The sequence below is a fragment of the Hemitrygon akajei genome, chromosome 21, assembly GCF_048418815.1.
Source record: "Hemitrygon akajei chromosome 21, sHemAka1.3, whole genome shotgun sequence".
Classification (NCBI taxonomy): domain Eukaryota; kingdom Metazoa; phylum Chordata; class Chondrichthyes; order Myliobatiformes; family Dasyatidae; genus Hemitrygon; species Hemitrygon akajei.
The window spans coordinates 57,757,086-57,769,358 of record NC_133144.1 but is presented as its reverse complement, the minus strand read 5'-3'; the positions used below and the strand labels follow the sequence as shown (position 1 = coordinate 57,769,358).

The window sequence follows — 12,273 nt, the reverse complement described above, 5'->3', positions numbered from 1 at the left end:
CTGGGCTACAGGAGCACCGTGGGTAAATTACTGGACCCCATCAGTCTGAGTCCCACTGCACCCCTGCATCACTTTCCACTGAATCCCACCAGTAACACACACAGAATGCTGGAGGAGCTCAGCAGGTCAGGCAGCATCTATGGAAAATGAATAAACAGTTGACATTTTGGGCCAAAACCGTTCTTCAGGACTGGAAAAGAAAGGGGAAGATGCCAGAGTGAAATGGAAGGGGAGGACGGGAAGGAGGATAGCTAGAAAGAGATAGGTGAAGCCAGGTGAGTAGGAAAGGTAAAGGGCTGGAGAGAAAGGAATCTGATAGGAGAGGAGAGTGGACCATGGGGGGAAAGGATGGGATCCAGGGGAGGTGATAGGCAGGTGAGAAGAGGCAAAAGGACAAAGTGGGGGATAAAAGAAGAGAAAGAGGGGAGGGAAGGGAATATTTTTTTTACCTGGCAAGAAAAATCAATATTCATGCCATCTGGTTGGAGGATACACACAGACAGAATAAAAGATGTTGTTCCCCAATTTGTGATCTTCCAATTTACGACAGGTCTCACCAAAGTAGAGGAGGCTGCACTGGGAGCACGGGATACAGTAGACAATCCTAGCAGATTCGCAGTTGAAGTGTTGCCTCATGTGGAAGGCCTGTTCGGGGCCCAGGATGGAGGTGAGGGAGGAGGTGAATGGGCAGGTGTAACACGCTTGAGCCGCTTGCAGGGAGGGATGAATGGACAAGAGAATCCTTGTCGACCGCCAACCCTGTTTGATCCTGATCTCTGTTGCTGTCATTGTGGAGTTTGCAGGTTCTCCCTGTGACAAAGTGGGCTACCTCTGGTTTCCTCCCACGTCACAATGGTTAACTGACCACTGTAAATCGTCTCTCCTGTGAGGCTGGTGATAGAATATGGAGCTGTTGGGAATGTGGGAAGGGGATTGGAATGGTTTAGAGAAGGATCTGTGAGAGTGTGTGGTTGGGAATCAGTAAGGACTGAAGGAGTTGTGAGACTCCATGATTCCCTTGTTGCTTCATATCTGCTCAGTTCCAAATGCATCTCCGCATTTAACCATTAGAGCCACAGATTCATACAGCACAGAAGCAACAGTCCCTTGGGCCCATCTCATCCATGTTGACCTGGCACCTACTTAAGCTAATTCCATTGGTCCATATCCCTCTAAACCTTTTATGCAGAATGTATAACTTTACAGCACAGTACAGGCCCTTTGACTGACGATGTTGTGCTGAATTTTTAACCTACTCTAAGTTTAATCTAATCTGTCCATCTGACATAGCCATAATTTTTCCATCATCCATGTCCCTATCTAAGAGTTTCTTAAATGTATCTGCCTCTACCGCCATCCCTGGCAGGGCGTACCACACACCCACCACTCTCTGTGTTTAAAAAAATAACTACCTCTGACATCCCCCCCACACTACGCTTTCTTCCAACCACCTTAAAATTATGCCCTCTCATACTAGCTATTTCCATCCTGGGGAAGAAACGTTGGCTATCCACTCGATCTATGCCTCTTGTCATCTTGTACACATCTAATCCTCTTTCACTCCAAAGAGAAAAAAGAAGCCAAGTTCACTCAACCTATCCTCATAAGACATGTTCTGTAATCCAGGCAGCATCCTACCAGATCCCCTCTGCACCCTCTCTAAAGCTTGCGCATCCCTCCCATAATGAGGTGACAATACTGAACACAATATTCCAAGTGTGGTCCAACCAGGGTTTTATAGAGCTGCAACATTATGTCATGGTTCTTGAACTCAGTCCTCTGGCTGATGAACAACAACACACCATACTCCTTCTTAACAACGTATTTTAAATATTATTATTGTATTGGCCTTAACCACTTGTTTTGGCAGCTCATTCCATGTACTCAGTACCCTGTGAAGAAGTTGCCCCTCAGATCCCTTTCTCCTCTCACCTTAAACCTGTGCCCTCTAGTTTTGGATTCTCTTACCCTGGGACAAAGACTCTGTGCATTCTATGCCCCATGAGTTTGTAAATTTTATAATTTCACTCTCCTACATTATGAGGAATAAAATCCTAGTCTGCCAAACCTCTGCCTGTAACCTGATGCCCTCAAGTCTGGCACTGTCCTCATAAACCTTTCCAACTTAACGACGTCTGGAATAGTCCAGTCACAGTGACTGCTATGCAAAAACCTAGAGAAATTGTTTCAAGTGTTGGAAAATTAAAGTTAATAAATCATTCTGGAATTCAAGATCTATTATCAGTAATCGTGATTGTGATATCAGAGAAGGAAGTGTCCCAATCTTACTTGGTCTAGTCAATATGTAACTTTTGATTAAATGATAAGGTTGACTCTGAATTGTCTCCTCTGTGAGGAGACTATTAAAGATGGATAATAAATATTGGTATTACCGGTTTATGTCCACATCCCATGAGTGAGTTGCGGAGTTTTATGTGTGCATTATCTTCTTTGGTGGCTTGTTTCATGTTCAAGCAGTACCAGATATATTTATTCATCGCAGGTACTGCCAAGCATACGGTGAAATGTATAGTCTCAGGATGTGTTGGGCGGTTAGCTCACAAGTGTCACCACACATTTCGCACCACATACGTTCAATATGGAAGTACACTGGGCAGGAAAGATGGTAGGTAGAAATTGGGAATGTAACTTCACATCGGCAGGCGGACTTTTAATCCATCTAAAATTTCCAGTTGTACGTGTGGAGGAAACAGAGGAGATTTGGGAAGTCTTATCCCCAATGGAGCAGCAAACAATCTGGTGGAACTCAGCATGTTGAGCAGCATCCGTGAGGGGAAAGGAGCCGTCAACATCTGGGTTGAAATCCTGCATTAGCACCTCTGTGGGGAAATTCCTTTCCCCGCCCCCATAAATGTTGCTTGATCCGCTGAGTTCCTCCTAGTCGTTGCTCCAGATTTTAGCATCTTCCATCTCCTGTCTCTCCGACACTGCAGTACAACCTGATATTAGTAGGACTGGCTGACAACTGGCCACTTTACTGGGGTCCATCAGCACCCAGCAGTAGATACACAGCTTCCCCCAACAGACATAACTCCTGCACCAAGGAAGTGTCCCTAAAGTAAAAATGAGTGTGCCTACTCTGACAGAAACTTACTCCCCACATCTCTCACTGTTTTAGATTCCTGCTCCAGTTTCCTCTCTCAATTTACTTCCTTCCTCTCCGCATTTCTTCACTCTTAATTCTTATGTTTTCTCCCTTTCTCTTTTTCTGCAATTCTCAATTTGTTTCTCTCTGTGGTTTGCCTCTTTCTCTTCTGTTCTGCCTTTCTTGTCCTATTTCTTTCTTTTAATCTGTTGTTTCTCCATTTCCTTCTCCATGTTTCCTCCCTTTTTTTACTTTTTCTGCCACGTTCTTCTCTTCTTTCTTTTCCTTCCCACCCTCTCTCCTCCACACACTGCATTGATGCATGACGAAGTGGCTGACAGTCCTTCCTCCCCGGCTCAATATGTCAACAATGTCCCAGACTCCACAGCGACAAGGTTCCTCTCAATGGGGCAAGATAACCTGAAGGTGTTCCAGGCCATCAGAGAGGAAGTGCAGAAGCCTCAACAATTTGGGAACAACTTCTTCCCATCTGCCATCCGATTTGTGAATGGACATTGAAACCATGAACTATTTTCATTATTTCTATTTTTGCATTACTTACTTAATTTTACTATTTACTATATATATATATATGTTACTGTACTTACTATAATGCATGCTTTTTTTCTATTATTACGTATTGCATTGTACTGCTGCAGCAAAGACAACAGATTTCACAACATGTGCCAGTGATATTAAACCTGATTCTGATTCTTTCCTGAGCTGAAAGTAGTAGAGTGGTCAGTCTGTAGGAGTTTGTCAATGGTTTAGTTTTGGTGCCAAGTGTGCTGCAGGGAAAGATATATTACCTCAACACAAAGCAATATTAATTTTATAATTGTCTCAATTTACACTGATTATACAGAGAATTTGTTTCCATGTCGCACCACTGCCAAAAGGAAAAAGTTATGGAAAGAGTTGTCCTTGTTTGTCCTCTTGCTTCCAGGATGGGCTTTTTCCCTAGAATGTAGGTGACTGAGCTGTGACCTCAATGGAGTTATATAAAATGCTGAGGGCCGTAGGAAAGGTGGATGGTCACAGTCTTTCTCCCATTTTTGGGGAGTCTAAAACTAGAGGTCATAGGTTTATGTTGAGAGAGGGAATATTTAAAGGGGCAGCTTTTTCCACACAGGAGGTAGTGGGTATATGGAATGAGCTGGTTGATCCGCACAGCTGCAAACAAAACTAGAAGGAACATTGGTCAAAAGGTTACAGTGAAAAGGCAGGAAGGAGAATGGGCAGGTGGAATTATAATGTATAAAAAAGCATTTAGATACATATATGGATAAGAAAGGCTAGAGGGATCTGGGTTAAATGCAGTTAAGTGGGACTATAGGTTGGTTGACATGGATGAGATGGGCTGAAAGGCCTGTTTCCATACTGTATAACTCTATGAACTGATAACCATCTTCTTTAGAGGGATGTCAAGTACTTGGAAATAGCATTGTCTCAAATCTCCCCTCCAAATTATACATCATCCTCATGCAACATTAAAAAAAAAGCCTTTCCATTGTCACTGTCGGTCCTGTTATGGAACCATTCCATTCCTAATCTTTGTATCTATCACCTTATTCACTAAGAAGACTTCTTAGCTTGGAAAGAACAGAATGTTTAAGGACGGTTGGTATTTGCTAATAGGAAGGCTTGGAAATGTAATAAAACATTTATCTTCTACATGAGTAGTTGAGTGGGAGATGAAATGTAAAATCTGACTGTGAGAACTTGTAATAAGTAACATTCTTATTCCAAGCAAGTGACTCTCCACCTATTAGTACAACACATAGAAAACAAGTAGGCTTTTGCATACTATTTTTCACCCAAGCTGTCAGCGTTTGGCAGCTAATGAGAGCCAATTACACAAATACTGTGGATGGATTAGGACCTTAATTCCTTGCTGTGACTTTGAGTTAATCCACCTGGCCCATCAGATTCATGTTGGCTCCCAGCAGAGCGAGGGCTCCCAACTTTTTATTTACGTCATGGACCACTTTACATGGTTGGGAAACCCAACAGTAGAGGGTTCTATTAGTTCCTGCTCTCCTCTTTCAATGGACCAATGTGGTTACTTTCAAGGGATCTTCATCTCATGTTCTTGATATTTATTGTTTATTTATTTATTCTTTCTTTTTCAGTTGGACTGTTTGTTGTCTTCTGCACTCTGGTTGAACTCCCAAGTTGTGCAGTCTTTCATTGATTCTGTTATGGTTATTATTGACTATGCCCACAAGAAAATGAATCTCAGGGCTGTATATATAGTGACATATATGTACTTTGATAATAGATTTGTTTTGAACTTTGAACTTATTTCCCAGTAGACCTGTAGCTTATTCTCTCAAACATGTCCATGCTCCTCCTGTTTGTTCTTTTGCCCCTTTATCTAAACCAAAGTGTAATTTATAGCAGTTTACCTCCCAGTGCATCTTCGCCTCTAGTTTTTTGAATTTCATTTCATAGCACTCAGTGTTGTAACATTCAAATCCATAAGCATTTCACTGAGCAAAATGATCCATCTCAGATGTTTGTGACTCAGAGCAAAAACATATGTGGAGTGGGTGTTTTCTATAATGGGGGAGTCTAGGGCCAGAGGTCACAGTCTCTAAAAGGACACCTCTTTAGAACAGAGATGAGGAGGAACTTCTTTAGCCAATGGGTGGTGAATTTTTGGAAGTCATTTCCTTAGACAGCTGTGGAGGCCAAATCTTTGGGTATATTTAAAGCAAAGGCTGATAACTTCTTTATTAGTAAGGCACTGTCCCCTCCAGCTGTGCAAATGCGCGGCCAAGCAGTAACTGAAATGTTCCCACACACATAGCCTTTGGAATTTTCTTTTATGTAATGTTAATGTAAGGTGCCACACAGTTTTCAGGCCATGTAAAAATTTCCTGCTTAAAGCATTGGTTGGTCTGCGCAGGGAACGTTGGTCAAAAGGTTACAGTAAAAAAGTAGGAGACTGGAGTTGAAAGACATAGTAACTCAGCCGTTCCGGAATGACGGAGCAGGCTTGATGGGGTGAATGCTCCTGTGTCTTGTGAACTTATGGACACGTGGACTGTCAGATCTGTGATGGCTACCACCCACAAAGGTGTGGGTGGTGGGTTTATTTGCTGCTTCCTCTCTAAGTCACAAGTTATCCACTAAACGCAGGAATTCACGCTGACCCTGCAGGAGGATTACTTGTACCGTTCAAGGAGGCAGGTCACCACAGCTACATTTCATAATTCCAGAAACTTTTCAAATGAAAAGCACACAATCTGGGATACTTGCCTACTTAGTTTTTCCTCCCTTCTTTTTAAGTGAAGTGTTCACATATGACGTGGTGGTGTAATGACGTGCGTCATTCATGTACTTCTTACGTATAACACATAATGAATTACGTAAACAAAGAAATGATTAATCAAGCAATATACTTATAATGTCACTCAAATATTATTGAAATATTAAATATACTACAGCCACCATCTTCTCAAAGACAGTATATGTTGGCCTTTTCCTTATGTTGTCCTCACCCAATAACTGAATCCAGTAAAAGATATTGAGATAACATGAAGTCGATGATGGAGCGGTTGAGGGGTTGGGATTAGCAGTCTAATCTGGCTTGCTCCCTATATTTTAAACTTTGAAATGTGAATGTTGCTTTTGAAGTCAATCCCTTCCTCTCTGTCTACCGGATCTTTCAGACCTGTCCCACACATATATGGCAAAGCATCTTGGCACCAAATCCTCCTGTTAACCCAATGATGTCCTGAAGGAGACAGGACGAAGTACCAAGGGCCATCTCAGTTTCTCCTGACCTCTCCTCTCCACTGGTGATAACTGTGGAAGACCATGGTCAATGCGACACATCTTAGGATCATGCCTCTCCTAGTTTAAGGACACAGTATCATCAGTTACAGATGGGAACATTCATTTGAAGTCCATTCCTTCTGTATTAGTGGCTAACCTGTGCAGTGGCCAACAACTGGCAGCAAAAACTGCAGCATCTTTCATCCTGGAGCCCCTTTAGGTCAATTGAGCAAGCTGCCTAAACACAACAAGCCCCCAGAATGTGATAATAACAAGTACCCCAATATTCACCAAAGATTACGTATCATCAAGGATTTGCAAAGAGTGGCAGTGTAGTGTAGCAGTTGGCAGCACACTATTACAGGTTTCAATCCTGACTACGTCTGTAAGGAGTTTGTATGTTCTCCCCGTGACCAAGTAGGTTTCCATTCCAAACATATATGGGTTAGTAGGTTAATTGGACACATGGGAGTAATTTCATGGTGTTGGCCTGGTGGACTGGAAGGGCTTGTACTTTAAAAAAAAAACTAAAATCACTTTCTTGCTGTTTTTCACAATAATGGTCATGGGAACTATTTTACTTTCATTTGAGAGGGAACTTGGTTTAGCATTACATCCAAAAGATGGAACCCTTAATCCTTCTAGGGTTGGACTTGAACCAAGAGCTTTCTGATGGAGAGCAAGAACGCCATACTCAATTTAAGCTATTAATCCAGATGAACGCTCAAAGGGTTTTTGGTGAATAAGAAATATGGTTATTTTCTCAGATTTATCGACAGGCCGATTGGAGAAGGCAAAGGAGGTGGGAGCTGATTTCACCATAAAGGTGGAGAAAGAGACTCCTCAGGACCTAGCCCAAAAGGTGGAGGCTGTTCTTGGTTCAAAGCCATATAGCACCATTGAGTGTACTGGGGCAGAGTTCTGTGTCCAGGCTGGTGTCTATGTAAGTACCAATTTACACATCGAGTCGTACAGCACAGAGGCAGATGGTTCAGCCTGTGTGACTTGAGAACATCTTACTTAGCACTTTCATATGCAGAATTGTCCTTAGAATCATATGGCACAGAAACATGCCCTTTGACCCACCTTGTCCGTGCCAAACTATTATTCTGCCTAGTCCCATTGACCCTCCTCTGGACCATAGCCCTCCAGATCCCTCCCATCTGAGTACCTATCCAAACTTCTCTTAAATGATGTCGTAGAACTTGCATCCACCACTCCCACTGGCAGTTTTTTTCCACACTTGCACCACCCTCTGAGTGAATAAACTCCCAGAGATTGCTCTGAAATACTTATACCCTTTACCAAAGACCTCTAGTTTTAGTTTCCATAAGACCATAAGACAAAGGACCAGAAGTCGGCCATTCGGCCCATCGAGTCTGCTCCGCCATTTCATCATGAGCTGATCCAATCTCCCCTTTAGTCCCATTCCTCCGCCTTCTCACCATTACCTTTGATGCTCTGACTACTCAGATACTTATCAATCTCTGCCTTAAATACACCCAATGACTTGGCCTCCACTGCTGCCCGTGGCAACAAATTCCATAGATTCACTGCCCTCAATTAAAAAATGTTTTTTGCATGTCTGTTCTGATTTCTGTTCTTTCACACAACCCCAGTGGAAAAAGCCTCCTTGCATTCACCCTATTACCTCTCATAATTTTGTATACTTCTATCAAATCTCCCTTCATTTTCATAGAAACATACAAAACCTACAGCACAATACAGACCCTTCGGCCCACAAAGTTGTGCCAAACATGTCCCTACCTTAGAAATTACTAGGCTTGCCTACATCCCTCTATTTTTCTAAGCTCCATGTACCTATCCAAAAGTCTCTTAGAAGACCCTATTGTATCTGCCTCTACCACCGCTGCTGGCAGCCCATTCCACGCACTCACCACTCTCTGAGTAAACAACTTACCCCTGACATCTCCTCTGTACCTGCTCCCCAGCACCTTAAACCTGTGACCTCTTGTGGCAACCATTTAAGCCCTGGGAAAAAGCCTCTGTCTATCCACACAATCAATGCCTCTCATCATCTTATACACCTCTATCAGGTCACCTCTCATCCTCCGTTGCTCCAAGGAGAAATGGCCAAGTTCACTCAACCTATTCTCATAAGAAATGCTCCTCAATCCAGGCAACATCTTTGTAAATCTCCTCTTCACCCTTCCTAATGGCTTCCACATCCTTCCTGTAGTGAGGCGACGAGAAATGAGCACAATACTCCAAGTGGGGTCTGACCAGGGTCCTATATAGCTGCAACATTACCTCTTAAATTCAATTCCACAATTGATGAAGGCCAATACACTGTATGTCTTCTTAACCACAGAGTCAACCTGCGCAGCTGCTTTGAGCATCCAATGGACTCAGACCCCAAGAACCCTCTGATCCTCCACACTGCCAAGAGTCTTACCATTAATACTATATTCTGCTATCATATTTGACCTACCAAAATGAACCACTTCACACTTATCAGGGTTGAACTCCATCTGCCACTTCTCAGCCCAGTTTTGCATCCTATCAATATCCTGCTGTAACCTCTGATAGCCCTCCACACTACAACACCTCCAACCTTTGTGTCACCAGCAAACTTACTAACCCATCCCTCCACTTCCTCATCCAGGTCATTTATAAAAATCACGAAGAGTAAGGGTCCCAGAATAGATCCCTGAGGCACTCCACTGGTGACTGACCTTCATGCAGAATATAACCCGTCTACAACCACTCTTTGCCTTCTGTGGGCAAGCCAGTTCCGGATCCACAAAGCAATGTCCCCTTGTATCCCATGCCTCCTTACTTTCTCAATAAGCCTTGCATGGGGTACCTTATCAAATGCCTTGCTGAAATCCATATACACTATATCTACTGCTCTTCCTTCATCAGTGTGTTTAGTCACATCCTCAAAAAATTCAATCAGGCTCATAAGGCAAGACCTGCCCTTGACAAAGCCATGCTGACTACTCCTAATCATATTATACCTCTCCAAATGTTCATAAATCCTGCCTCTCAGGATCTTCTCCATCAACTTACCAACCACTGAGGTAAGATTCACTGGTCTATAATTTCCTAAGCGACCTCAACTCCTTTCTTGAATAAAGGAACAACATCCCGAACCCTCCAATCCTCCGGAACCTCTCCCCTCCCCATTAATGTTGCAAAGATCATCACCAGAGGCTCAGCAATCTCCTCCCTCACCTCCCACAGTAGCCTAGGGTACATCTCATCTGGTCCCGGCGACTTATCCAACTTGATGCTTTCAAAAAGTTCCAGCACATCCTCTTTCTTAATATCTACATGCTCAAGCTTTTCAGTCTGTTTTAATTTGTCACTACAATCACCAAGATCCTTTTCCATAGTGAATACTGAAGTAAAGTATTCATTAAGTACCTCTGCTATTTCCTCCGGTTCCATACAAACATCTCCACTGTCACACTTGATAGGTCCTATTCTTTCACGTCTTATCCTCTTGTTCTTCACATACTTGTAGAATGCTTTGGGGTTTTCCTTAATCTTGCCCACCAAGGCCTTCTCATGGTCCCTTCTGGCTCTCCTAATTTCCTTCTTAAGCTCCTTCCTATTAGCCTTATAATCTTCTAGATCTCTAACATTACCTAGCTCTCTGAACCTTTTGTAAGCTTTTCTTTTCTTCTTGACTAGATTTATTACAGCCTTTGTACACAACAGTTCCTGTACCCTACCATAGTTTCCCTGTCTCGTGGAACATACCTATGCAGAACTCCACACAAATTTCCCCTGAACATTTGCCACATCTCTTCTGTACTTTTCCCTGAGAACATCTGTTTCTAATTTAAGCTTTCAATTTCCTGCCTGATAGCCTCATAATTCCCCTTACTCCAATGAAACACTTTTCTAACTTGTCTGTTCCTATCTCACTCCAATGCTATTGTAAAGGAGATAAAATTATGATCACTATCTCCAAAATGCTCTCCCACTGAGAGATCTGACTCATGACCAGGTTCATCTCCCAGTTGCAAATCAAGTACAGCCTTTCCTCTTGTAGGCTTATCTACATATTGTGTCAAGAAACCTTCCTGAACACACCTAACAAACTCCACCCCATCTAAACCCCTCACTCTAGGGAGATGCCAATCGATATTTGGGAAGCTAAAATCTCCCATCACGACAACTCTGCTATTACTACACCTTTCCAGGATCTGTTTCCCTATCTGCTCCTCGATATCCCTATTACTATTGGGCGGCCTATAAAAAACACCCAGTAAAGTTATTGACCCCTTCCTGTTCCTAACCTCCACCCACAGAGACTCCATTGACAATCCCTCCATGGCGTCCACCTTTTCTGCAGCCGTGACACTTTCTCTGATCAACAGTGCCACACCCCCACCTCTTTTGCCTCCCTCCCTGTCCTTTCTGAAACATCTAAAACCCGGCACTTGAAGTAACCATTCCTGTCCCTGAGCCATCCAAGTCTCTGTAATGACCACCACACACCCGGAAATAATGTCCTAACTTATTCGGCCTTTCCTTAAACTCAGGCCCTCAAGTCCCTGCAACATCCTTGGAAATCTTCTCCACTCTTTCAAACTTATTGCTATCTTTCCTGTCGGTAGGCAACCAGAAATGCATTCAGTACTCCAAATTAGGCCTCACCACCTTCTTATACAGCCTTAACATAACATCCCAACTCCTGTATTCAGTAGTTTGATTTATGAAGGCCAATGTGCCTGAAGTTCTCTTTACGACCCTATCTACCTATTCCAAGGAATTACAGATCTATATTCTCAGACCACTTTGCTCTACTGCACTTCACAGTGCCCTGGAGTTCACCACCCTAGAAGGTCCTTCCAAAGTGCATTAAATTCCATCTACCATCTTTCAGCCCATTTTTCTAGCTGGTCCAGATCGGGCTGCAAGCTTTGATAGCCTTCCTCACTGTCCAGAGTGATATTCAGGACATCTGGGAGTCAGCGAGGACTACGTGCTGTGTTCCTGGCAAGGCTCATCTGTTGACAAAGCCAATTAGAATGGCACAAAAGCAATCAGAGGTACAGTGAACGGTTGGGCCCTGGGGACCGGTGTAAAATGGGCCATCCTACCATTAAGCTGGAACAAGTGTAGAAGAGATTTAGAGACTAAATTATGGGAAGAGGCTGAGCAGAGGTTGGGACTTTTCCATTGGAGTGTTGGAGGATGAGGTGAGCTTATAGAGCTGTATAAAATAATGAGAGGAATAGATGGGGTAAATAGATAGGGTGAATCAGTCTTTTTCCCAGGGCAGGGGAATCAACCGCCAGGGGTCTGAATGGTTCTCAACCCAAAGAGCTGATGGTTCAAATTATTTTCAGAGAGTGTATGCAGTATACAATCTGAAATTCTTATTATTTGCAGACATCCACAATACA

General features: G+C 43.1%; 1 protein-coding gene across 2 annotated transcripts in view; it reads left to right on the top strand.

Annotated features, from left to right (window-relative positions):
• LOC140714330 (sorbitol dehydrogenase-like) overlaps positions 1-12,273 on the top strand; it is an 83,235-nt gene that overhangs the window by 58,496 nt on the left and 12,466 nt on the right. For both annotated transcript variants that reach the window (XM_073025493.1, XM_073025492.1), the window contains exon 7: positions 7,657-7,832. In XM_073025493.1, coding sequence (XP_072881594.1) covers positions 7,657-7,832 — 176 coding nt within the window. The remainder of the gene's footprint in view (positions 1-7,656; positions 7,833-12,273) is intronic.